The 25,798-nt window shown below is 34.7% G+C and overlaps 1 protein-coding gene across 1 annotated transcript in view; it reads right to left on the bottom strand.

Annotated features, from left to right (window-relative positions):
• Positions 1-5,131: 5,131 nt before the first annotated feature.
• Positions 5,132-25,798, bottom strand: part of drl (derailed) — a 105,394-nt gene continuing 84,727 nt past the window's right edge. The window contains exons 2-4 of the mRNA XM_075295369.1: positions 8,788-10,132; positions 6,568-6,864; positions 5,132-6,061 (exon numbers count right to left, since the gene is read on the bottom strand). Coding sequence (XP_075151484.1) covers positions 5,950-6,061; positions 6,568-6,864; positions 8,788-10,132 — 1,754 coding nt within the window. The 3' untranslated portion in view covers positions 5,132-5,949. The remainder of the gene's footprint in view (positions 6,062-6,567; positions 6,865-8,787; positions 10,133-25,798) is intronic.

Below are 25,798 nucleotides of genomic sequence, written 5' to 3'. Positions count from 1 at the left end.
TCTTACATATTTGTGGTAAACTTTTTACTTCAAATTTAGAACTGCTTACCTTCGTTTTTAAATAAAATTTTATGTATTTATATAAGCAATTTGTTTCTTCAACAAAAGACATGTTTTATTAATATATTAAATATATTTATTTAAAATCAACAGCATCGACTGGCCTTGAAATATTAAAACACATTATTTTTCTTCTTATAGTACCTTTCACTTTGAATAAGTTGCTGCCTAGCAATACCTACAAATATAAACAAAAAAATCCTAAACCAATTTTTTCACAAAAGGTTAGCGTCACTGAATATTGCCTCATAATTGAAGACTCCAAAATGAAGTCGAATGAAGGGGTTGTTATTCTGCTGGTGTCTTTTTTTTATAAACCAATTTTCAAAAAACGAACATTTTTCTCACTAATTTAAAATAACAAATATTTTATATATTTTATTTGTTTTTATACCCACCACCATAGGATGGGGGGTATATTAACTTTGTCATTCCGTTTGTAACACATCGAAATATTGCTCTAAGACCCCATAAAGTATATATATTCAGGGTCGTGGTGAAATTCTGAGTCGATCTGAGCATGTCCGTCCGTCCGTCCGTCCGTCTGTTGAAATCACGCTAACTTCCGAACGAATCAAGCTATCGACTTGAAACTTGGCACAAGTAGTTGTTATTGATGTAGGTCGGATGGTATTGCAAATGGGCCATATCGGTACACTTTTACGTATAGCCCCCATATAAACGGACCCCAAAATTTGGCTTGCGAGGCCTCTAAGAGAAGCAAATTTCATCCGATCCGGCTGAAATTTGGTATATGGTGTTAGTATATGGTCTCTAACAACCATGCAAAAATTGGTCCACATCGGTCCATAATTATATATAGCCCCCATATAAACCGATCCGCCGATTTGGCTTGCGAGGCCCCTAAGAGAAGCAAATTTCATCCGATCCGGCTGAAATTTGGTACATGGTGTTAGTATATGGTCTCTAACAACCATGCAAAAATTGGTCCACATCGGTTCATAATTATATATAGCCCCCATATAAACCGATCCCCCGATTTGGCTTGCGAGGCCCCTAAGAGAAGCAAATTTCATCCGATCCGGCTGAAATTTGGTACATGGTGTCAGTATATGGTCTCTAACAACCATGCAAAAATTGGTCCACATCGGTCCATAATTATATATAGCCCCCATATAAACATATCCCCCGATTTGGCTTGCGAGGCCTCTAAGAGAAGCAAATTTCATCCGATCCGGCTGAAATTTGGTACATGGTGTTAGTATATGGTCTCGAACAACCATGCAAAAATTGGTCCACATCGGTTCATAATTATATATAGCCCCCATATAAACCGATCACCAGATTTGACCTCCGGAACCTCTTGGAAGACCAAAATTCATCTGATTCAGTTGAAATTTGGTACTTGGTGTTAATATATGGCCTCAAACTCCCATGCAAAAATTGGTCGATATCGGTCCATAATTATATATAGGCCCCATATAAACCGATCCCCAGATTTGACCTCCAGAGCCCCTTGGAAGAGCAAAATTCTTCCCATCCGGTTGAAATTTGGTACGTGATGTTAGTATATGGTATCCAACAACCATGCAGGAATAAGAAGTTTTAAGATACCACAACCCAAGTAATTCGATTGTGGATGACAGTCTTTCGTAGAAGTTTCTACGCAATCCATGGTGGTGGGTACATAAGATTCGGCCTGGCCGAACTTGCGGCCGTATATACTTGTTTATTATATTATTTTACAATATTATTTTTAACAATCTCTCCGTATACCATAACAACGCGATTCCAACTAAAAAAACAACCCACGCGCAAACACATCGATTACAGGTATCGTTTACAGGTAGATAAAAGAAATGTAGGAAATTTTCCTATATTCTAACGTGTTTCCTTAAGTTTTGAAAAGATTGAATACTTCTTAGTACGAATGAACTAAAATATTTTTTTATGCCAAGTGTTATTCGTATGTATGATAAGCTTTCTATAATAAAGGAAGTCAGAATTATCATTTTATAAGAAACCTTACTAAATTTGAGGAAACTTGGTTTTAGTTCGGTTTTTGTTTATTTTTACGAATGCTTTGTTATCAGTGAATAAAATTTTCTTTTTCAGTAGTAAATTCTTATACCCATCGAAGAAAACAGTATTAGTAAAATGCCATGCCTTATTCTAGTTAATGAACTATTCCTAACTGCTTTCAGTTTAGGATTTTTTTTACTGAAACAAGTAAATTTTATTATTTCGCACAAAAATTTAACTGAATGGAAATAAAATGGCTAAACTAAATTGATGAACATTTTTTTCCTTTAGAAGAAGACACTTTTTTCTTTTTTATTTTTTTTTCAAAAATTAAATGGTATTTTTTAAGCAAATATGATATGAGATATTTTATCACATGAATAGACTTATATTGTTTTGTCAAAAGTCCACAGAAAAAAATATTAAAATAAAAAAGTGACAAAGGATATTAAATAAGTTCAATGTAAAAAAACAAAAATAAAAAATTAAACACATAAAAAAGTTTCTTATAGGAAATTTTTTAAAATGTGATTTTGGTCATGTGTGATTGCCAGATTGTTTTTAATCAGTTTTTTCTTTTACACATTTTCTTATATGTGCTTTTTCTTATATGAGATATGCTTATGTCTGTTACCTACTGTAGTTAGTACTGCATCTCTCCCTTACAATCCTGATGAAATAGTGCTCCATTTTTTGCTAGGACTATTTAGAAAATATTACCTTTATAATGGACCGCAATGTTGGTATAGGATACACGCAAAAAAATAATTCTTCCCTCCCAAACGAAATTTTAGACAAACAAAGTTCGTTTCTCATTTGCTTTTCGCTGTAAGGAAGTGTATTTGGAAGAAAAGTATATACTTTTTGTGATAAACGTTTATTATTTTCAAGGCTGTAAAAACACTTTCATAAAGACAAACTAAAAAAAAACATTGTTTTCTTGCTAATTGCATTTTCCCTCACATCTTTCTCACATCCACGAGGTTTTTTAGTTCTTAACACCTTTTCCTGTAATACCAACAATGTAGAAGAAATTATACGATTTTATAAATTTTTAAAATTTTTTTTACCTTTCGCCTGGACGGAGAATCGAACCGAGGACCATGCACTTTGTAAGCCAACACACTAACCACTGAGCTGTGTACCTGTTATGGTCATCAAAGATAAATATCCACATAAGTTATATTTATATAGCATAGCTTGCGGCGCCCACGAACCGAATAAACAAAGTTTATTTAACAGAAAAAACATTTAGTTTGGCACCATGGAGCAGTGGTTGCTACGTCCGACTTGCATGCCAAGGGTAGTGGGTTCCATCCCTGCTTCGACCAACGTTTTTTGTTTGTTTTTTTTTTTACATATATTCCAGATAAAAGGTGATACGGTGAAAATTTGGTCAAGGAAAAACGCGTGTAAATCGGTGAAATCGTTTATTTAAAAAATCAAATTAAATTTCTTTTTCAAGTTCAATTAGTATAAAATTCAGGAAAAATATTCAGTTAGGCTTTCGCTTTCCCAAATCCGAATTGCCGGGCCTCCCGCTTGACACCTGCCATCAGATTTTGTACAGCCACCTTGTCCACCTTCTTCGCCGCAGAAAGCCAGTTTGCCTTGAACTGCTGCTCGTCCTTAGCAGTTTTTTTGGTCTTCTTTAGGTTCCGCTTGACAATAGCCCAGTATTTCTCAATTGGGCGGAGCTCTGGCGTGTTGGGAGGGTTCTTGTCCTTGGGAACCACCTGCACGTTGTTGGCGGCGTACCACTCCATGGCCTTTTTACCGTAATGGCAAGATGCCAAATCTGGCCAAAACAGTACAGAACAACCGTGTTTCTTTAGGAAAGGCAGCAGACGTTTATTCAAACACTCTTTCACGTAAATTTCTTGGTTGACCGTCCCGGAAGCTATGAAAATGCTGATTTTCAAGCCACAGGTACAGATGGCTTGCCAAACCAGATATTTCTTTGCGAACTTTGACAGTTTTATGTGCTTGAAAATATCTGCTACCTTTCCCCTTCCTTTTGCCGTATAAAACTCCTGTCCCGGAAGCTGCTTGTAGTCGGCTTTGACGTAGGTTTCGTCGTCCATTACCACGCAGTCAAACTTCGTCAGCATCGTCGTGTACAGCCTCCGGGATCGCGCTTTGGCCGTCGTATTTTGTTTATCATCGCGATTTGGAGTCACTACCTTCTTGTAAGTCGATTGTCCGGCCCGTGTTTTGGCTCGATGCACGGTTGTACACGATACACCCAGCTTATTTACGGCATCTCGGAGAGAGAGGTTAGGGTTTCGCTTGAAACTACCGGCAACTCTCCTTGTCGTCTCAGCGGCTTCCGGTTTTCGATTTCCCCCCAATCCAGACTTCCTGGCTGTCGACAAACGTTCTCCAAACACTTTAATTATATTTGCAACTTTTAGCGATTTTGCCAGCTTTGCGTGCGAGTAGCGATGCGCGAGAAAAATTTTGATACGCTGCTCTTCTTGCGTGGACGACATTTTGACAACTGAAGAGTGAATTCCAAAATCAAAATAGGAGCAACATTCTACACACACACACCTTCAAAATGAGGGGTGTTCAGGTTTTTTAAATGCAAAATTGAAAGAAATACGTCAAGTTTATTTTGACCACATTTTGACCGTATCACCCTTTATGTTCGGATTCCGAAAAAATGTTCAACATTACATTGTAGTATATTAAATTTTGAACTGTAAAATGTGTCTTATTAAAGACCTAAAGTCAGAAAAGAACAGTGTTTGATATAAACGAAATGGACTGTGTTGTTGTTTCAAAAATAACTTTTTTTATTGAAAAAATAAAAATTTTGTAACAAACGAATTTTTTTGGTGATAAAAGTTTAAAATTTTCGAAGCAATTCAAAAAACTCTAACAAAAGAAAAACGTTTTCGGTACACGTTTTCCAAACGTTTTTTTTTTTGCGTGTATCAGGCCGACTCCATCTCGTTTTTAATGCCTAAACATACCATTCATCTTGGCGATACCGCAAACGTAATTTTCTACGGAATCGAACTAACGCAGCCCTCCTCCCAATGTGATATACTCAATGTTAACCCATCCAATAAAAAAACTGAGGTTTGTATCGATTGGACATTAAAATGTAGAATTTATTTTATTCGATTTTATTATTTTTCTTATAGGTTTGTTTATGATTTTTACAAGAAAGGATACAATTAAAATTTAACTTAAACATAATCCTAAATAGCTAGATAAATAAAACTAGAATACAATTTAAATTTTGACATTAAGACAAAATGCAGTTGAGTCAAATCAAGAAGCAAATAGCTTCTCGGACGACAGACAGACGGACGTGCAATGTAATAATTCTACATTCATACAAACAAAGTAACTACACCTGAGTGTGGGCAACGATTTTAGGAGAACACATATGGATACCATCATTCGGATCTCATCACTTAAAATAAAAGGCTTTCTTTCCGAAAAACAGACATATCGGATGTTTGTAGGTGTCTAGTCTTACAAATATCGAAGGATGTGGATTGACAAAAATCCAAGTGTATGCGAGTGTGTGTTGTATATGTACAAAATGATTGAAGTTGAACATGCTTCAGTTGATACATCATTACTTGGGATAATGACTGTAACTCCTTACAGTTGTATGACAGTTGAAATGTGTTGCAGTCATGCTGTCGTTATAGTCCAGGAGTGTGTTTGAACATATTATGATAAATTGGGAAACATCGGACATAAGGGACGGGTGGGTGGTTGAGTTGTATACTATCTACAAACTACAAATATAAATTACTGTTGTTTGTCTTGGCATGATTTGCTTCTCCTGCTGGCTGCTTTGATGGGCATTGCAACAGATATCACTTAAGGCTAAATTCTAGATACTATTTACAAAGTACAAGACGAATTTGGTCACCGCACTATTTATACATAACGCGTGATTTGTGTGTGGAATTCAGATAAACAGACTTGCAGCTGACTAAACGAGGGTCTCTCCGTCGGTAAGGAAGCCCAACAATAAGCCATAATTGTGAATCTGTGAAAGAAAAGTTGGAGGATGAAAATATTTTTTAATTAAACCAAATAATTTGTAGCAACGAATTTAATCAAGTAATTTCATAATTTAAGTAATGTTGTTTGTTTTTTCAAAGCGAGACAGGACAAGTGTGTAACTATAACCATAACGATAGGCGGTAAGCGAAACATTTTTGCCGCGACGACAAATACAATAAGTTTGTCGACAAAAATTTCCACTTTGCTTGTTTCCGAGTGTTTTTGATGTCAATATAGCATGAACTTTAATTATTTAATATTGGAGTGGAATAAAAACATGTAATATATTTTTATTTGTTGTGTTATTTCAAGACAACTTGTAACATTTGATAAGCGATGGCAACACTACACCATTTTCCACCAACGAATAAACATAAGAAATACACGTAAAAAAGTGTTCGACTATCGCTATAATTTTATTTACACACTTAAAGTTAGTAAAATTTTTTTGCCAATTAAAAAATCTCATTTTGTTTAAATGATACTTACAGTTCATCGGGACAATTAAATGGCTGTGCAAGCCTATAGCCATCTTTGAGATAGTGTTCCATCTCATATGGATCTATTTCGGCATAAGGCATTTTTGCTAATGTACACATCTCCCACATTAGAACACCGAAAGACCACACATCGCTGCCCTCGTTGAAATGTTTCTTTTGTATCGCTTCCAGCGACATCCATTTAATCGGACGATTCTCTCCGTCGCCTAGACAATGATAATCTCCTGGGAAGAGATCTCGACTCAGAGAACTATCACATAGTTTAACTCGCAACTGATCGTCGATTCTGAAATAGTAAAAGGCAACAAAAAACAAATTTATTAACAAGCGTCAAATGACAAAATCTATTGACTATTGACCTATGTTACAAGCAATCACCTAAATGACTTTTAACCTGGGATCAATGGATCTAAGCCGTTAGCTATATCAGCGCTCCAAGCTCCAGTGGGAGTTAAAAGAACGAAATAATAAAAGCAAAATAAAACATTTTTACAATTGAGAGAGATCTACGAAAGTGAAATGTAAACTCCCACAATTGTAATCAATAATTATAGTTGCAAAGAAATAGAAAATTTTATTTATCTTAAACCCAAAAAAGAAGTGACCCAAAAATAAAAAATTAGGTTCATTTTGAAATATTATATCAAAATATGATTTCGTTTTGCAAAATGGTAGTTACATAAAAGCCTGATCGAAAACTTATTGACGTTTAATTCTCTAATGGTATTTGTTTTGTAATCAATTTTATGTAAAAATGTCAACGATCTGATTCTAATTAGATAAAAAAAAGTTACACCATAAAGAGATTTCATGTGTGGTACAGTGGAATTACGTTGTCTTAGACCGTAAACGTATCGGGTTACGTTACTGAAAAAAGAATACAATTTGCAGTCACAATTTGCAAAAAGTTCAGAACCATACAGCATCCCTGGGATGATGTAGGTTTTAGCCAAAAGGGATCGAACATGAAGAGGGGTGAATTGCTGGGATGCCCAAAAAGAGCGCAGTTTAAAGTATGTTATCCTTGGCCAACAACCATATTTATATGATTCGTTAATTAAGGAAGAATTTAGTAAAGCACACACGCACAGAAAAAACATGTTTGAACATGGTTGCCGCATCCATTTAATGCTTATCTAGAGTAGGTAATTGTCGCGAAAACCATGTATTTTTTCTTTGTAAAAATAATTTTCTTTGGAAAAATAATTGTTTTCGTGACCATTTATTTTTTGAATTTTTTTGCAGCGAAAAGAATTTTATAAAAACATTGAGCAGGTACACACGATTTTCATTTTGCGCGTCAGTCGTGTCTTGATTGTTTCTTGGAATGGACGGAGAATACGGAATTACTGTGTTTTGTGTTAATTTATTTATTCAGAAGTGGCACGTGGTTTTATGTGAACACAAAAAAGGAAAGTGTAATTGAAAAAATGTACCTGTTTTTTGTTCTGCATTTTGATATGGCATTATTCATTTTTAACTGGAAGAAAACCATTTTTGACTTATACCATAATATTTTAGATCGTAACCATTGTCTTTTAATGGAAACAAAATTCTTTTTATCAATATAATAACATTTTAGATGAGGACAATTTTATTTTTCTCAGAACCATGTTCACTGAGCCAACATGGTTGCAATGTTACATGTTGAAATTGAACCAAAAAAAGTTTGCTTGCGCGTCATTATAAATACAAATAAACCATGAATTAGTTTATATATGAATAAAAACAATAAAATATAGTTAATTTTGTTGTTTTTTTTTATCAAGTCCCTTTTTCGACAACGACAAAAGTTTTTTCATAAAGAGCAAACCATTTTAGGTTGTGACTATGTTCTTTTAACTGGAAGAAAAACATTTTTGACGAATGCCATAACATTTTAGATCGTGACCATTGTCTTTCGATTCAAACTAAATTCTTTTTTATCAATATAATAACATTTTAGATGAGGACAATGAATGAACAGCTACTATACCTAACCTAACCATCCTCTTTCCTATCATCTTATCACCGCATTGGCATTCGATTTATATCTTTCTAAAGGAAGATATCATCTTTTTTGTCCCCCGTACATCATGAGAACATGTCCATTTTTGACCAACATCTATTACAGTGAATTCTCAAAATAGTAAAATTTAAATTTGAAAACTTTTTTGACAAAAAAAGCGCAGTAGTGAAAATTCAACCAGTTTAAGATAAAATTACTTACACACAATTTCTAGCTGCAATATCTTTGTGTATTACACCATGATTGTGTAAATGCTCCATGGCCATGGCTAATTGTGATGACATCAATACCGTCTGTATAGTGGTCACACTTCTGGCATAGGCTGGCTCTTGCAAAAATAACTTCAAGTTCCGTGAATTACTGGCGGCAGCATACAAAACAAAAGGTGTGGTATAGTCCTCAATCGATACACCCAGAATTGACAGAACGTTTGGGTGAGAGGCTTCATACAACATCATACCTTCTTGTAAGAGTAAGGTCACCTGCATTTGATTGGCATGTTGAGCAACAGTTTTCACCAGGACCTCTTGGCAATCGTTGTAGGTGCCGCGATAAATACGGCCATAGGTGCCCTCTTGCAGTAGACATGAGAGACGAACACGACACTTTTGCACATTCAATTCGTTGAGACGTCGACTGAACTCTTCCGGTTCATGTTCATACTCTCGGAAAGGTCGTGTCAAGGTGGCGTAGGTAGGTGTGATAGTCGAAGGACATGCATAAATTGAATTGTGGGCCGTCGACGAGATGGTGGGCAACCTCTGAAAACTGGCGGTTTTTATAAGGTGGACACCATGATGGTTGGGTCGCTTTGTTGGGCCCTTGGCACAATAAGCAATTAGGATTAAGGTTGTCACAAGGATTAGAGCCAAAACAACACCAATTATTAAAGTTATTAAACCGCCAGTTGGTGGGGCTATTGTCTCCTTCAGCATTGGATCAAATTCGTGCAGTATACCTCCACCCATTGGAATACCACCAGCATTTGCCCTGTTGTCACTGAGGTGGTGATTGTTGACACCATCCTCCGATGAGTGTTCCTCCAGGCGTGTACTGTCAACCACAGACGATGTATCATGCAAAAAGCCATCACCTCCCATGCCCCCACGTGGTATACCAACTCCGCCACCGTTGTAGTCAACACTCTGATGAGGCTCATTGTGACTATCCTCCTGCAAGCCGGCCAGACAGATTTTCTTACGTCTAAACACCAAATCTGTGATGTTGTGCGTCTGCTGATCCAGTATAATTTCCACAGCAATGGTCACTTCCACTTCAGCATCACGCAGGCCGGAACATTTCATGCCAATGGCGAATGTCTGCGGTTCCATGGGTATTTCGCCAATACGCGAAATATTCACTGTTGGCCGCGGCAACACTGAAGGATCCGAAGTGATTATGTTGAGACTATAGGCCAGAGGATTATGTGCTAGGCTCTGCCAGGTAAATGATATTTCATTAATGTTTGCCGGCACAGGAACAGCAAAATTTAAAGCATAATCATTGACTTGGCCCTCCCGTACATAGTATAATTCGGCAGAAACACCTGGAAGCAAAAAGTAGATTACATTATAGTCGCATTTATTTAAGGCTATAGGGGAGGGTTGAAGTGCTGCATCAGCTCAGTGAATGATGACTGACATGCTGCTTGTTTTGTTTTAAAGCCTTTGCTTCTTTCCTATTCCTATCGTTTGAAAAGGGGATTTTATGTTTAAAACACAAAAAGCGAAAGACGAACCAAAAGACAATTCCATGGCAAGCGAAATTGAATTATGACACGAAACCGAACAGAAGCGCAATGCAGAAGGATGAAAGAAAAATCCTGAAATTTAATAAAATTTCAGATACCAAACATCAAATCGAATCAAAGCAAATTTGATTTTTTCATTTTGCTAAATTAATTGGATTTGAAAGAAACAATTTTAAAAATTTTCAGTGCGGAAAGAGAAGAATTCGGTTAACTAATGCTGAGTAGAAGATATACAAAACATTTTCACTTTTATTTAGCTGATGATTTCGAGTTTAAACATTTTGAGAACACTGAAAAAGATATTGTCGTAAGTACAAAAATGTCTTGTCCATATAATACAATGCCACTTTTACGCATTTTTTAAATTTATAAATATATATAAATATAAATTTGTATATTCGGTGGCGGACATTTATCCATTGTAATTTTAATTAAAAGAAATTTTCCTTAAAGTTAAAACACAAACACCTTTTTGATTTATTAAATGGCTGTTGCATATTTGTAACCATTGTTTGAGTATGTGTGTAAAATAGGGTTTATAAATAATCTGTGGGAGCATCTGGTACATTAATTTAAGTGTATTTTTAATTTAACTCTTCAGAATTGTTTGTTTTTATAAAGTTTCCATTACATAATCATTTATTTTGCTATATCAAATTACACGCCGCTATATTAAAAAAGAAACAATTTTACAAAATTATATAAATTAACTTGAGGGAAATCAAAATAGTTCAAATTAAATTAAAATCAATTAAAATGGAAATGGAATGAATGTAATTAAAAAACCGAAATTACCTTGAATTGATTTTAATAACAATTAATTTTCATTTATTCCATTAAATTAAATTAATTTTTACTAAACTAAATTTAAGTTAAATAAATTAAATTAATACAATATATCGGTCTAGTTGTCTGATAAGTGCTTTCTTTTCTCTTTCTATAAGATTAATTTTTATTTGAATATTGCAAATCATAGCAAAAATAAGTCAAAACTTTATTTTATTCCTTACAGTCCAGCAATTTATGGCCTTCACAAATTCTATATTTGTAACGAAAGAAGAAGAACAAAAGTATCAAAACATAATTAAAAGTAATTAATTTTCTCTTTTGAAAGGCTATTATAAAAATCATATTCACATGGCTGTCATAATTCTGTTCATACAATAAAAGAACCCTATTGAGTGGCCATATTCCAAAAATAAAATTACAAAAAAAGTATATTTCGCACGTATCTCCTTATTACTTCTTAATCCCTTCAAAATCCCATTGATGACCGACATCCAATGCAAATGTGCCCACACCACAGAGACACTGCATAATAATCCCCAATATAGTATTTAATTCCACGCCTCAACATAACTCATTTACCTTTGGGCTAAAGTAAACGCAAAAACCCCCAACAAAAGCGAGAAACTTTTCCAATTTATAAAAGTAAACAATTGTAACAAAACAAAAATCAAGAGAAACAAAAACCGAAAAGAAAATAATAATCTAGGCACCATTGTTGGTCGTCATATTGGCCAAAATGGACAAGTGGTAGCTCCAGCTCCATTAGGTGGCACAACAAAATCTCAAGTAATAAATCTCGAAAAAACAAACATTTGTCCATCACTCAGGCATGCAAGACTACCAGCTCGAAACAATGTCCCCCATTCGACAAGCAATAATCAAATTTATCGGCCCACTTGTCAAAACACTTCCTTCTCTTCTCAAGCAGACGATGAAAAGGATCAACACATATTCCACCATCATCCATCTAGTGACTAAAGCTCTTGCTAAAGTGCAAATCTCGCTCCACTCTGGGGAAATATTTTTAACGTAAACTCCCCTCTGGACTCGAAAATGAAAATGAGTTTTCACAGGCTACCAGCTGCCAGCCATTGTCGCCGCTTAACTGCAAGGCAACAATGATGATGGATGTTTAACGATTTGTTGAACTTTTATCCTTGCCATTGCCAGCATCCTGATAATCACAAGATGAGAATACAAAGGAATCCCAGAAAAGTTTCTTTGTTTCATTTTTTTCGATTTGTTTACAGTTCCGATATTCATAATTGAATTGAAACAAAGTTTCCCATTGGCTTTTCGAATGTTTCTACTGCCAAGCGGAATTCTTTCGAAGTATGCCAATTCATAATATAATGACACTTCGAATGAAGGACAATTGTCCAAATGAAAATTGACAAAGTAAACTCATTAAAAGACACCTCGAATGATTTGGGAAAGTTGAAATTTAAAATGATGTCGTTGATGATGACCATTTTGACTAACATCAAACGAATGGCCCTTTTATATTAGTTAAAAAAATACTAAGCTCGTAAAAATTTTTAGAAAGGTAGAAGAAAGATATATTTCGGAAGGCATTCTCTTTTTTATAGGGAATAGAAAGTGTAACACACAAATGAAAAAGTTCGAACTAGTTTCAAATTAGGTAGAGACACTAGTATCAATTTTATTGCAATATAAAAATAAATCATCTTAAATAAATTTAACATAATTTAACTCAATTAACAATAATAATTTATTCCAATGTAGTTGAGTTAGATTAATTAATGAAACTAAATATTTTATTTAATCAAATAAATTAATGGACTAATGAAATCAAATTTAATGAAACTATAAGCTAAATTATATTATATATTGAAATATATTAAATTAATAATTAGTCGATCGGTTGAGCGGATCTTCTTACATTTTTCTTCACGGTATTTATTCTCTAAGTGGTTTCACACATTCTGTCATACGCTGTTCAGACTTGGATAGAAAAAATGAGGTCTCTAGTCATTGAGCAGAACACAAAATCGGATAGAGAGAATTTCACCACCTGTGCTACCAGAATTGACTGAATAGTCTGAGTATAAAATGTTAGACACTCCAGCCCACCAAAAACTTGGTAAACAGTTAAGGCTATTATGGCATTACCCCCAACAGTAACTTCTGCTTGGAAATAATAAATTACAACAAATGAATTTTTATCGGTTAGCAAACACCCTCCTACCAACCCATCTCGCATTCGTGATATGGGTTCAAGTCCGTTTTTTCGTCCATACAATTTCGCTGCAGGTAATTTTGCAAAGAAGTATTTTCCTCATAGGGCATACCCATGTAAAAGTATTTAACTTTTCCATCTAATAATAAGTATATATAATAATAAGTATTTACTAATTTTTAAAATAAATTACCCAGAAGATGATTTGGTTAGGGTATCGTTATATAATTTTAAATGGCTACCATTGAAAAGAGGAATATATGCAAACCTTTTTTCAACTGAACCGGGTTTACCATTGACATATATTTTATATTTTTTATATTTCAATACTTTTAATTTTTCCTCTGTTGGTTAAGTTATTCAGATAGTTTAGTCGACAAATTGTTTTAAGTTTAAATTCAAAGAGCGACATCATAATAAGTGTCGAAATATTAACATATATGTTTGAAGATGATTTTAAGCACCTTCTGAGTCGAATATGACAACAAAAATTTGGCACAGTTTTCTACACTGTCGAATGTATCTGAAATCAATTATTCAGTAAAATTACTGAAGAATATCAATGATCGTCTCCACACAACATAGCTCTTTTGTAATTTGTTGATCATTTTCCACTTCACAATTCAAACAAGTAAGGAAAGTCTAAAGTCGGGCGGGCCGACTTTATATACCCTGCACCAATTTGTAGAAGTTTATTTATGTAGAAGTTAACGCATAGCTACAATGTTAATTCTACTCCCTGTGCAAAATTTAAACTAAATCGGAGTAAAAAATTGGCCTCTGTGGTCATATGAGTGTAAATCGGGCGACAGCTATATATGGGAGCTAAAGGGTGATTCTTTTGAGGTTAGGATTTTCATGCATTAGTATTTGACAGATCGCGTGGGATTTCAGACATGGTGTCAAAGAGAAAGATGCTCAGTATGCTTTGACATTTCATCATGAATAGACTTACGATCTGCCACAACGTCGAATTTTCAGTGAATGGGCCCTAGAAAAGTTGGCAGAAAATCCGCTTTTTTATCGACAAATTTTGTTCAGCGATGAGGCTCATTTCTGGTTGAATGGCTACGTAAATAAGCAAAATTGCCGCATTTGGAGTGAAGAGCAACCAGAAGCCGTTCAAGAACTGCCCATGCATCCCGAAAAATGCACTGTTTGGTGTGGTTTGTACGCTGGTGGAATCATTGGACCGTATTTTTCAAAGATGCTGTTGGACGCAACGTTACGGTGAATGGCGATCGCTATCGTTCGATGCTAACAAACTTTTGTTGCCAAAATGGAAGAACTGAACTTGGTTGACATGTGGTTTCAACAAGATGGCGCTACATGCCACACAGCTCGCGATTCTATGGCCATTTTGAGGGAAAACTTCGGAGAACAATTCATCTCAAGAAATGGACCGGTAAGTTGGCCACCAAGATCATGCGATTTGACGCCTTTAGACTATTTTTTGTGGGGCTACGTCAAGTCTAAAGTCTACAGAAATAAGCCAGCAACTATTCCAGCTTTGGAAGACAACATTTCCGAAGAAATTCGGGCTATTCCGGCCGAAATGCTCGAAAAAGTTGCCCAAAATTGGACTTTCCGAATGGACCACCTAAGACGCAGCCGCGGTCAACATTTAAATGAAAATTATCTTCAAAAAGTAAATGTCATGGACCAATCTAACGTTTCAAATAAAGAACCGATGAGATTTTGCAAATTTTATGCGTTTTTTTTTTTAAAAAGTTATCAAGCTCTTAACAAATCACCCTTTATATGTAAATCTGAACCAATTTCAACCAAATTTGGTACAGACAGTTTAAATGTTAATTCTACTTCCTGTGCAAAATTTCACGTAAATCGGAGTAAAAGATTGGCCACTGTGGTCATATGAGTGAAAATCGGGCGAACGATATATATGGGAGCTATATCTAAATCTGAACCGATTTCAATGATATATATATATATATATATATATATATATATATATATATATATATATATATATATATATATATATATATATATATATATATATATATATATATATATATATATATATATATATATATATATATATATATATATATATATATATATATATATATATATATATATATATATATATATATATATATATATATATATATATATATATATATATATATATATATATATATATATATATATATATATATATATATTATAATATATATTATATATATATTATTATGCAATTTTCTCTTTCCTAACTTAACTTTCTTCCAGTCTTAGTATCGAATATCTATTAGATTTATGGAGACAAAGTTTATTTTTCCAATTAAAAACGCATCACCTTAAACGACAAACAAAATCCCATATATGATGACTAAAAGACCAAAATGGAGTCAACAAGCCGAAGGTGGGACTGAACGGGACGGGAAGGAAAGGCAGGCAGACCATAGGATGGATGCATGGATAGATTGGTATTGATGCTTAAACCAACACTTAATTTATTCTACCACATATTCAGGTCCAACGATGTATGTACGCTCTACTAAGAGGAAACGGCAAGTTGTTGGCTTGAAGACAAGAACAGCGACACTATTGATGATGATGATGACGACGATGTTCAGGCTATGCCAAAAGGCTTTTTAAATAAAATGGTGCCAAAGAAGTTCACACTTCAATGGTCATCGTCAGAGCAAAAGCCAGCCAAGCATAAACTGCCCCACTCCTGGTGAAAATATTTTTCGGGTTGATCGAAAGAAGTAAAAATGACAGAAATTCCTTAGACTGACAGTAACTTACCAAGCCTTCATTGGAAAACAAATGATGTGGCCATGATAGAAGGAAAAGTCTTTAAACCATTCACCCAATCATTCGAGCATATATGGAAGAGTCGATATTAAAACGACAGGCTAAGATTCTTGCAACGAGGGCCATTTACGGAAATTGGAAATTATGAAATTTTATAAAAATAGCAATATTTCATTGGTGGAAAGGATAAGTTTGGTTGAAAAGAGGATTCAGGTTGCTCTGTCTCATGTCGGCTGATATTCAGTAACTTTTTCTTTCCATCATTCCCTTCATTTATTCCAAGAACCTTATGTCTCTAACAAATGACATACTTTGTTTCCGGTCCGTGTTTCCAAGCTAAGCCATGTCCAAAATCACCTATTCACCGATATGGTTAAATCTTTGCCTACACTGACAGAAAAAACTTCGTTATATTAACGAAATGTGTCATTGAAATTGAGCCAATGAAACAAATTCGTTGATATAACGACATTTTTCGTTATTATAATGAATTTTCTGTTAATCAATGAAGCGTTTCCTACTATTAACAAATATTTTCATTATCTCAATGAAAATGTTTCATTATATCAATGAAATAGTTTCGTTTGCTAAATTTTAATGAAATTTTCTTTGTGTTAGTAAAGGCAAGTGACATACATAGGTAGTTTCCAAAGGTCTCTTCATCAATGTCTGGGTCACCCAATAGTATTCTCGTCGTCCTCCTAAAGGGAAATAACTGCAACACCGATGGATGGAAGATGTGTGAGAGGAAGGGACTGGCGTATATGTGGAGTGCCCAGACATGGAGATCTAATTCCACACCGGACCACAGCACAATTCTACAAGCAGAAGTGAATGCCATAACAAATACTCGGAATACGGCAGGGTCCGCATTATATGGGTGCCTGGTCATGCCCGAATAAGAGGAAACGGAAAGGCGAATGAAGTGGCTATAAGAGCTGGAACATATAGGAAAGTGAACTTAGAGAACTCAAAGCCTATAGAGGCAACGCGGGCCGAGTTGGATGAGTGGGCATGGGGGACACATAAAGCGGCGTTGACCAATGCAACGGTCGGAAGGATGACGTAAATACTTCTTTGTTGGGAAAAGCTCTGTAATATTAAAGAAGATTCCCATTAAAAGTAGTCCAACGTAGCAGTATCGTCATATGAGAAAAGCCATATTTTTAAACATTCGCTACATTGGTATTTCAGTATTTCGGATTTCATTTTAACAAAATAAGGAAAACCAAAAAAAAAAAAAAAACAAGTATATACGGCCGTAAGTTCGGCCAGGCCGAATCTTATGTACCCTCCACCATGGATTGCATAGAAACTTCTACGAAAGACTGTCATCCGCAATCGATTTACTTGGGTTGTGGTATATTAAAACTTCTTAACATCGTTTTCTAAATTGTGAGTTAGTCCATACGTAACTATAGACCGATATGGACCTAGTTAGGCATGGTTGTTAACGGCCATATACTAGCACAATGTACCAAATTTCAACTGACTCGGATGAAATTTGGGCCTCCAAGAGGCTCTAAAACCAAATCTTGGGATCGGTTTATATGGGGGCTATATATGATTATGGACTGATGTGGACCACTTTTGGCATGGTTGTTGGATACTATATACTAACATCACGTACCAAATTTCAACCGAATCAGATAAATTTTTCTCTTCCAAGGGGCTCCGGAGGTCAAATCTGGGGATCGGTTTATATGGGGGCTATATATAATTATGGACCGATTTCGACCAATTTTTGCATGGGTGTTTGAGGCCATATATTAACACCACGTACCAAATTTCAACTGTATCAGATGAATTTTGGTCTTCCAAGAGGCTCCGGAGGTCAAATCTGGTGATCGGTTTATATGGGGGCTATATATAATTATGGACCGATTTTTGTATGGGTATTTGAGGCCATATATCAACACCATGTACCAAATTTCAGCCGGATAGGATGAAATTTGCTTCTCTTAGAGGCTCCGCAAGCCAAATCGGGGATCGGTTTATATGGGGGCTATATATAATTATTGACCGATGTGGGCCAATTGTTGCATAGTTCTCAGAGACCTTATACATACACCATGTACCAAATTTCAGCCGGATCGGGTGAAATTTGCTTCTCTTAGAGGCTCTGCAAGCCAAATCGGGGGATCGGTTTATATGGGGGCTATATATAATTATGGACCGATGTGGACCAATTTTTGCATGGTAGTTATAGATCATATGCTGACGCCATGTACCAAATTTCAGCTGGATCGGATGAAATTTGCTTCTCTTAGAGTCCCCGCAAGTCAAATTTGGGGGTCCGTTTATATGGGGGCTATACGTAAAAGTGGACCGATATGGCCCATTTGCAACACCATCCGACCTACATCAATAACAACTACATGTGCCAAGTTCCAAGTCGATAGCTTGTTTAGTTCGGAAGTTAGCGTGATTTCAACAGACGGACGGACGGACGGACATGCTCAGATCGACTCAGAATTTCACCACGACCCAGAATATATATACTTTATGGGGTCTTAGAACAATATTTCGATGTGTTACAAACGGAATGACAAAGTTAATATACCCCCATCCTATGGTGGAGGGTATAAAAAATCTTCACTTTCGACTTTTTGAATAATTTAGCAAATATTTTATTGCAAATTGTACATCGGCGGAGAAATGGGTCGTAAAAGTTTTAAATTATTTTTTTCAAATTCACATTATATTCTCTGTCACAGAAAATTTTAATTTATTGAGAATATAAATTAAAAGGACTTCTTGGAAAGCGAAAATTAAGTCCATCTCTAGAAGAACATTTTTGGAATGACTTCCAAAAATTTTTGCTGGGTAATGGCAATCGCATCGTTATTGAAATATTCACCTTTGAGACAATGGCAAAAATGTATGCATAATCATTGGAGATATTGTGATGGCTCAGACAATTTTCCTTTTCACCATGACGGTTTTATTTGACTTGATTTTTAAGACAAATTGAGTTATAAATGCAAAAAATTATTGCCATTTAAGCATTAATCATAACACTAAATTGATTGAGTTTTTATAGGAATGTTGCTGGTCCGATTCACGATTCCGAATGATATTTCCCACTATACGCTTAGAATAATTTTGTTACACTCACCACCCCTGCTGACTGGGGAAGAACACCTAACTCTTTATAAGTCGATCATGCTTATTACAGTAATCCCTCGATTTACGTCGTGGTTGGTTCCGGAATTTGACGACGTTAATCGAAACGACGTAAACCGAATTAAAAATTGCTCATACTTACCCCTAAGTCCATTTATGTATATATGAGCGTGTACATAATAAAAAACTTCAAAAATAAAGGTAATTCATTAATTTTGGTAAGAATTTAAGAAAAAAAAGTTTCGATGTCATCATCGTTGATATTTATGTTACTTATGGAAGGCGTTTCTGATAAAGTGGGCAAAAAAATGGACGACGTAAATCGAATGGCGATGTAAATCGAACTTTGATGGAACAAAAAATTTGAGTACGTAAATCGAAACAACGTAAAACAACAACGACGTAAACGAGGGATTGCTGTATTGAAATGCTGTGACTCCCTATGTTGAAAACGTGGAGTGTCACATTGTGTGTGAAGCCATTTGGGGAAGAATTAAACCACTAAGACATGTGGCCAACATTATCGCCTCTGGATATTTTCCATATATTTAATGAGCTTTAATTGATTTACCACCACATTATTGCAATTCGTGACTGAACAACTTCAACTCCAACCCTCGTATGTGCAATATATCATCATGGCTTTGTTCTTGGTCAAATATTACTTCCACATCAACATTCATTGGCCGTTTTCGAATGTCCGTTCATAGGAAAAACTTTTAACCATCTAGGCGAGCACAGAACAACTGACACTAAGAGAAAAAAGGAACAATGTGTAATATGATTTCAAAAACAGATTGGTATGCACATCACTGCCCAATGCAACTCATCCACTATGGGTAAACCATCATCGTCGTAGTGATCGTTGCCACCACAACGAAAGCTGTAGAAAAAGTCATGGCCTGAAGGCTACAATAGCAACACCACTGAAAAACAGAATCTGGACTTCAACATGGCAAATGACAAAATACGATGACAGTCAGTGGAACAACCAGCCAAACTCTTAGACGCAATGCATCCATTCGAACATGACATAGCAATGAGAAGAGAGATAACAGTAACACAGAAGCCACAAGTATGGTTAAAATATCATGATGCATGATGCATAATGATTATGATATGCTAAAGGAAGGAAGAGGAGAAGCTGCCCCAGACAATTACACTCGCGGACAAAACTCTTTAAATTCAAGTGGAAATTCGATTAGGTTCTCGAAATACATATGAAATAAGTAAAAAAATAGAATACGTTGACGTAAAAACACCATTATTTAGTACAAAACATCTACTGTTGCATTTTTCTCCAAAGCGAAATGCTTAGCACACATGTAAACAACAATAAGCATACTTGGCTAAAAAGGCACACAATAACACAGAATTACGTACATCCCGAATTTAAGCTTTTGAAATATTTCCAAAAAATAGTGGATGCACCATCACAATGACTTGGTTTTCGTTTCACACAAATGTTGTATATTTGAAAAGAAAAATGCGACAAATGAAGAAGGCCACAACACAAAAAAATAAAAACAAAAATGTCATATAAAATTGGGAATTTTATGTACTATAATCCCCAACAATTTTGGGCGTTATGTCATTTATTAGGTAAACTGTTTTCTGGGTGAAATGAAATACGTCGTACGCATATCTATATCCATAATACACTACACTTTTTAAGATTTCCACAGTGCATTGTTCACAACAAGGAAAATTTAAAGACCGAATACTTATGCTCGATTTTATTTTCGGTCTCAAATATGTTCTTGTCGGTTGTCTAGTTTTTTTGGGGAGTTTTTCATTTCATTTTGATATTTTTCGTTCTTGGTGTTTTGAGGAATTTTTGGTATCTTTTTAGGGAAGTTTTCATTTGGGGGATTTTTCAATATTTTCGGGAATACATCGTATGAGGCATTTTTCGTATCCATAGATAATATGACTTTTGTAATTACAGTTTTAGTTTATTGAATGAATATTTCTTATTATATTTTTATTGAGATTTTTATGAGTTTGTCTTGGAAAGCATAAGTGATTGGATGCATTTCGTGGCGTGCAAGTAAGCCCCAATACTATCAGTGATGCACACGAAAGAATCATCTTCGTTAATTTTACGAAACATTCTTCATTAAGGCCGGTATGCACCTCTAGCGAAAAATTTCATTCCCATAAGAAATGCATTGCTATTTATGCTAACGAAATTTTCGGTAGCGTTCAATTTCGTAAGCTGGTACGCACCTCTAATGAAAATAACAGGGTTGTAAAAAGCATATTTTGGCAGCAAACATTTAATTTATTACAATCATTGTGTGCGTAAAAGTTTTAAAATGTCTGTAAATAATAAACAATTTATTTGAGGAATATTTGGAACATATATTAACAATTTTTAAAAGCGATTAGCTGGTTTAAAATTTGTGTACACAGCCCTGTTTTTTTGTTGTAGACTTAAATAAATTTTTGCCACCGAAAATTTCGCTAGAGGTGCATACCGGCCTTTAACTAACTCGAGGGAATAAAATTATGACAACTAACTAACAAACAATATTTTCAATGTCTATCTGTTACAAAATAAAAATATTTGAATGTAAATTATAAATAAAACAAAGTAGCTACACTGTTTTTCGTTCTTTTAACGAAGAAAATTCTTTCGGTGTACACATAGGAGTTCGTCTTTCAGATTACGAATTTTTTCCTAACTTTCCCACAATAAAACTGAAAAGAATGGTTATTAAAAGGATGACGGTGGATCGTAAGTCGAAATGCTCCGACATTAAAGCTTATATCGAATTTTTAAACGAACTATTCCATGAAGCTATGCATGCTTCATCCTGTCTTTGAAAGCCCTAAAAACTACCTACCGATGTGCTATCGTTTTTCAGCTTTCGAGCGAAAAGGCCTCTTCGCAGCAACGCAAGGACGATATTAACGCAAGGACGCCAATTCAAGTTTTGTATGAATTTTGTTTCAGGCACCATCTGATGTGATATGTTGTGATATATAAGTTGACTTGTATATAATTTAAAAATTTAAAAATTAAATATTAGCCAAATAACTATTTTCTGTACTTAACTGCACAATTGTTCCAATTTTTATTTATTTTCTCAAATATGTTCACGACAAATACTCGTATGTTTCTACTCTCTTTCCAATTCGGTTCAGTTTTCCACTGTTCATAGTATTGTTGGAAAATGCTTCAAATACGATGTCGAACATTTCGGCTGACACTGTATGAATATTCAAGAACCAGCCTCTGCACCAGAGTAAAGCTCAGGCTGATAGACATCCTAGAATGGAGTAGTTAAGAAAACAAGCCAAAGCCCAAAAATAAGGGAACATAGCAGCAAAGCTTAACTGAATATGTGACCAGATTGAAAATAAGCGAGAGCCATGCGCTTTGGTAAAAACTGTAACATGCCGTCTGGAGGTACCTTTTTGTGACTCACTTGGTGTAACCATACTCGGGAAAAAAACCATTCAATATTTGTATTTTCTTATACTCATCCTGGTACGATGTATACCAACTTAGAGACTGTACTTCTGTATAGAAATCATGATGAAGATATTGTTGATAGGAATTGGAATTAGAATCAAAAAGTGGATTATTGGAAAAATTCAAAAATCAATTTAGGTGTAAAAATCCACTCCGACTTTAAGTTCAAAAAACTGACTTTTCTAAAAAAGTCAAATTTGTTACATGGTTTTTTGGGAAAGTTACCTTTCGATACTTGTGACTTTTTCAATTAGTTACACTGTTAGAAAAATATGTTTTTCATATGTTTCGATATAAACAAAATGTGTTTCGGGCACAATTTTTAAACACAATATATTTAAGTGCAAACATGTAATGTTCTCAAACTAACACTAAATGTTTGGAACACATATATTAATATGTTAGAATATATTATGTTTGGGGCATGCATGTTTCATAAAAATTATATGTGTGAATGTAAACATATATAAATTTACAAATTTCGAGTAAACATATATATGTTGTGATATTTTATTCAGAGAGCGACAGAGAGAGAGAGAGAGAGAGTATAGAGAAAGAAATAGAGATAAAAACCGGGAGGGTCGACGAAAGATATCAAATTAACACAGCGAGAGAATCAAAAGAGAGCAATTTCTGTGAAACCGCTTATATGTTGTTTCGGAAACTGCTTTATGATAAGGCCAAAAATTGTATATGCTTAAGTCTAAATATTATTTAATTTAAGCCTAATTATTATTTAATTTGTCTATATTATAAAATTATTTATGTATGTTTATACTCGACCCCACGTTCTTCCTTTGTTAGAATTTTTGAATTCCTTCCAAAATTTCAAACTTTTATACCAAAACCAGTTTTTTATTACAAAATTGTTATTTTTGCAATAAAAAAATAATATCTTAGCCAAAAGCTCAGTCCATTTCGTTTATATCAAGCACTGTTTCTGAAATCTTTAATAACCCACATTTCGAAGTTTCATTATAAAAATTTAATATAGTATAAATATAAATGTGTAAATTAAAAAAAAAATTGGTGTTTGGTCGGAGCAGGGATTGAACCCACGACCCTTTGCATGTACGGCAGACATGCTAACCACTGCTCCACGTTGCCAACACATGTATGCTTCTGTTAAATAATGTTATGTTTGCATGGGCTCGTGGGCGCTGCAAACTATGCTATATAAATGTAACTTATAACGATAATTGTCTACTGGTGACTATAACAGCTACGTAGCTCAGTGGTAGTGTGTTGGCTTACAAACTGTATGGTCCTCGGTTCGATTCTCCGTCCAGGCGAAAGGTAAAATTTAAAAAAATTATAAAATTGAATAATTTCTTCAACATTATTTGTATTACAGAAAAAGGTGCCAAGAACTAAAAAATTTCGTGGAAGTGAAAAATATGTTAGGGAATGAGCACAATCTTCTTTGGGGAAAATTCTTCCAAGCATATAATATTTTTGGGCTCAAAATGCTTCCAAACATATTATATGTTCACATAAAACAAACATATTAATGTTTCGACAGTATCCAATAATGTATGTGCTTCCTGCAAAATATGTTTGGAACATATGTTAGAGAGGCGATTTTTTTTGAGGGTGTATGTCCCCAATAAAATGTTAGTGTGATAGATGGGATTATAGGATAATAGCATAACTCTACGAGAAATATAAAAAATTGAAAAAAAACGACAAATTCTATTAAAGTAAATGTACATATGGATATGCAATGTACACCTTCCAAAATATGCTCTTCGCCTGAACTATAAAAACCAACCGGTCTATAGTCAAATAAATACCGGCTATTTTGCTCTCGAGTCGAACGAAAGATTTTGTTTTGACATAGAGTACCGTGGGGATAGGGGATTAAAAAATTTGGATCACTATTCAAATATTAATCATAGCTCTTCATTTTCTTTGCTTCATTTTTATTTTCTCTTAGATGTATATCCCAAATACTCTGCTGGTCACCTTATTTCAAGGCATTTAACATGGCTTTTAGCAAAAGCATGCAGGACTGCAGGTGCCTTTGCCTTAAATCGAATGGTATACAAGCTATCCATATGCGTTGGGCCGTACATACATGCATACGAATTGATCTTGGTCATTTATATGGATTCATGGGATGCAGTTGTATCTTGTTGCCATTTGCAGGATTGAAAAGACAACTAGGTCGATGCCAAACAAGTGGTATTAAGCATATAAATGCATCGAACATAGTATCATTCCACCCAAATATTTTGCACAACCCAAAGATGTGCTATAGTCTTGATAACAGTTTCAACTGAAGCATGCATATTGGACAAATAGTGATAGTTGCAGGAGTCTAATGTTGCTCGAGCCTACTATCGAAATTCATTGCCTGTATTAAATGGTGTACGAGTACTTTATACTCTGCAATATGCGTCTAATACAAGAGGTTGAACCTCTGAAAATTGCAGCGATAACACCAACAAACACAAGAAACTCACAGTTGCCGAATTTAAGCCTCTTATTGTCGTTCAACAATTAGTTTATCGGAATTAGAATTCATGTGATTTTCAGAAAATAATCGTTAACATGGCTAAATAAAAATGGTTAAATTCTTCACGTCTTGTATGCTATATGCAGCCGCTGACTTCGGGAAATAGCACTCTCCGGTTAACATTGATTACTCATTAATATGAAATAAAATATTTGTCATCTGGGTGTAATGAGCTGATCTGCCGATCAAAAAGAGATACTATCGAATCAATTCAAAACGAAATGATAGTGTATTTATTTTTATGCCTTATCCTTAAATTAAAATTATTAAATTAAAAATTTAAAAAAGATACACGCAAAAAAATAATTCTTTCCTCCCAAACGAAATTTTAGACAAACAAAGTTCGTTTCTCATTTGCTTTTTACTGTAAGGAAGTTTATTTGGAAGAAAAGTAAAGGGTGGTTAAAATTTCAAGGGCAGATGTTGATTTTGATTAAAACACAAACTATTTAGGAAATTATTGTAATTTTATTTTATTATGATATATTGGTAATACTCAATTATGTGTGGAACAAAATATCGGCCAAATGGGCGCCGCGACCTCGGTGGCACACCTCCATCCAA

Source organism: Haematobia irritans, chromosome 2 (assembly GCF_050003625.1).
Source record: "Haematobia irritans isolate KBUSLIRL chromosome 2, ASM5000362v1, whole genome shotgun sequence".
Classification (NCBI taxonomy): Eukaryota; Metazoa; Arthropoda; class Insecta; order Diptera; family Muscidae; genus Haematobia; species Haematobia irritans.
This window is presented reverse-complemented; position numbering and strand designations above follow the sequence as displayed.